This window comes from Macrobrachium rosenbergii, chromosome 6, assembly GCF_040412425.1.
Source record: "Macrobrachium rosenbergii isolate ZJJX-2024 chromosome 6, ASM4041242v1, whole genome shotgun sequence".
Taxonomy (NCBI): domain Eukaryota; kingdom Metazoa; phylum Arthropoda; class Malacostraca; order Decapoda; family Palaemonidae; genus Macrobrachium; species Macrobrachium rosenbergii.
This window is the reverse complement of record NC_089746.1, coordinates 42,155,272-42,158,249: the sequence shown is the minus strand read 5'-3', so window position 1 is coordinate 42,158,249 and position 2,978 is coordinate 42,155,272. Positions and strand designations below refer to the sequence as shown.

At 40.6% G+C, this 2,978-nt stretch overlaps 1 protein-coding gene across 1 annotated transcript; it reads right to left on the bottom strand.

Annotated features, from left to right (window-relative positions):
• Positions 1-643: 643 nt before the first annotated feature.
• LOC136839833 (calponin homology domain-containing protein DDB_G0272472-like) lies at positions 644-2,098 on the bottom strand. Its single transcript, XM_067106162.1, has one exon. The coding sequence runs from the start codon at positions 2,096-2,098 to the stop codon at positions 644-646; it is 1,455 nt and encodes a 484-aa protein (XP_066962263.1).
• Between the last annotated feature and the right edge of the window lie 880 nt (positions 2,099-2,978).

Below are 2,978 nucleotides of genomic sequence, written 5' to 3'. Positions count from 1 at the left end.
AAGAATTTGATCCAGTATGCACTGCATAACCCATATTTTGCATATATAAAAGGCATTAAACTTACGGGTTTTTACGCCGCGCCAGAGGTTGCCACTGGAGTATATGCAAAAAATGGGATCAATATGCAATGCATAACCCATATTTTGCATATATAAAAGGCATTAAACTTACGGGTTTTTACGCCGCGCCAGAGGTTGCCACTAGAGTATATGCAAAAATGGGATCCAATATGCACTGCATAACCCATATTTTGCATATATAAAAGGCATTAAACTTACGGGTTTTTACACCCGCGCCAGAGGTTGCCACTAGAGTATATGCAAAAATGGGATCAATATGCAATGCATAGCCCAGTTCACATATGAAGTGGGCATGAAACTTACGGGTTCTTACGCCGCGCCAGTGGTTGCCTTCCTAGCATATGTGAGTGGGCATTGATACCCCATCCAGAGGGGTATGTGGCAGGAGAGTCAATCTTCGGGACTTACCGCCAGTCCAACCAGTCGCTGTATTCTCTTCTTCGCCTAGGAATTCTTCCACAGCTATGTCCAGGAATGATTTCCATCAAGCTTTCTCAGCATCAAAGTCCTGTCTTCTTTCTTCCACTAGCAAACCAGCCGTCTTCCTAAAATTGCGGAGTCCTTAAGTGACAGAGTTGATCTTGTAGAGATTTTTTACCATTTTAGCGTCTTGCTCCAGTCTTCGGAGTCTCGCTGCAGTTTCAATCCTCATTGCCTTATGTACTTCTTCTGTACTTAGGGGCTTCTTGATTGCTTGAGGTTTAGCCAGGGCTTTTGCGCATCTCTTGGTAGCAGCTGAAGGTTGCTTCTGTGCCCTGATTTGGCGAAGCTCTTCCTCGATGCTGTCTATCTGTCGGTAGAGGGCTTTGCAGTTGACCTGAGGTTTCCTCAGGCATCGAGTTTTACGCAAAGCCTTTTTCTTTTCATCTTTCTTTCCTGAGGCAGACTGTTCTTCCTTCACTGTTCCATTTTTCTCTTCTTCTTTAAGCATTTTCACTTGACTTTCCAAGGATCTGATCTTCTGATCCTTTGCGCAGTTCTCTTCCTGGAGTCTTTCAATTTCAACTGTTGCTTCCAGTTTTCCAAACTCCATCGTCTCTAGTTCCTCTTTCATCTCAGCCAGTTCGAATTCCAGCTGGATTTTTCGCCTCGTCATTTCGTTCAAATTTCTATTCGTCTTCTCTGCTTCAGCACTTTTCTTTTCGTTCAACAGACCGACGACCAAATTTTGCTTCTGGGAGCATTCATTCTCCAGTCGGAGAATCTCCCTATCCTTCTGGAAGTTCTGTTCTTCCAGTTTTCCTACCTCCTTCTGTGCCTCTACCATTTCCTTCTTGCATTGTTCGAGCTGTTTCAAATTTTCGTCAGCTCTCTGAGAAACAGTGTTGAGAATTTCTAATTTTTCTATTAAACCGTTTATCCTTAAGTCTTTGGCTTCATTTTCCTTCTGCAGATTTTCAAAGTGGTTCTGCTTCATTTTGTTCTCTCGTCGGAGACTTTCTAAGTTCTCGTTCAGCTTGTGTAATTGGATGCGGGTCCTGTCTCTGTCACTTTCCATTTCCTTCAAATTGTGATATAACGTCGTCTTTTCCATCTCGAGAACTACTGCCGTACTTTCTAAAATAATTATCTTCGAGTCTTTATCTTCGTTTTCCTTTGTGAGCCTCTCCGTATCTTTCTCCTTGAGCGCTATTTCTTTTCGAAGACTTTCCATTTCAGCTGGCAATGAGCACATTTGTTTCTCCTTTTCTTGAAGGAGTCGTTCCAGGTCTGTTATGTTTCTTTCCATGTGCAGTCTTCCTTCAGCCAGCCTCTCTACTTTCTCTCTCAGTTCTTTTATCATTCGAGCCTTCGCTATGTTCTCTTCCTCAAGCCTCAAGATGTTTGCATTTTTCTTAATTGCGTCGTCCGAATCGTCGACTTCTTCATAGTCTGAACTGTCGTCCTCACAATCTAAATCATCGTCGTCTTCGCAATCCGAATCATCATCATCTAAACAATCGGAGTCGTCGTCTACCATATCGTGGTCCTTGTCAGTTCGAGAATCCTCCGGACGCCCAGAGTCGTCCAGAGCCATGAAATACGTAAAGAATTGAACAATGTCCATGCACATTTCACGAAGTATAAATACTTCGATGAATAGCAAAACAAGACTGATATAAAACGTAATCCCGCGGGGGAATTTAACCCCGGAGCCAAAGCACTGTTTGAACACGAAACTAAGCAAGCTTATGAACAACATCTTTTGTCAAGTACAGATTAACACTCTTCGCTCTATCCTAGATTTCAAAACCGACAGGTGGCGGTGTCAGGATTCCGGAGAATTTTGTGTCTCCGAGGAAGCTGCTACTTCTATCTTCAGGGATTCTTGGGGATTCCCTGGAGGAGCTGGTTATGTCCAGTGAGTGATCGTATTTTGCATAATCCTTCTTCCCTCCCTAATTATATATATATGTATGTATATATATACATATAATTAGAGAGGGAAGAAGAATTATTCAAAATATATGACCACTGACTGAACAAAACCAGCTTCTCCAGGGAATCTCAAGAATCCCCGAAGACAGAAGGAGCAGCTTCCTCAAGAGACATAAAACGGCACCAGAATCCTGACACATACCTGTATAATATATATATATATATATATATATATATATATATATATATATATATATATATATATATATATATATATATATATATATATATATATATATTCAAATTGGATGGTATCTAATGGAGTTTTTATTCAGAAAAAGTTACAAGCTTTCTTGGACAGACAGTCCACATTATCAAGTATCAGTAGGTACGGATACTTGATAATGTGGACTGTTTGTCCAAGAAAGCTTGTAACTTTTTCTGAATAAATACTCCGTTAGATACCATCCATTTTGAATGAGGTCCTTTTAGTAATTCTACTAACGTACAGAACAATTGCATATGTAATAGTTAAAATA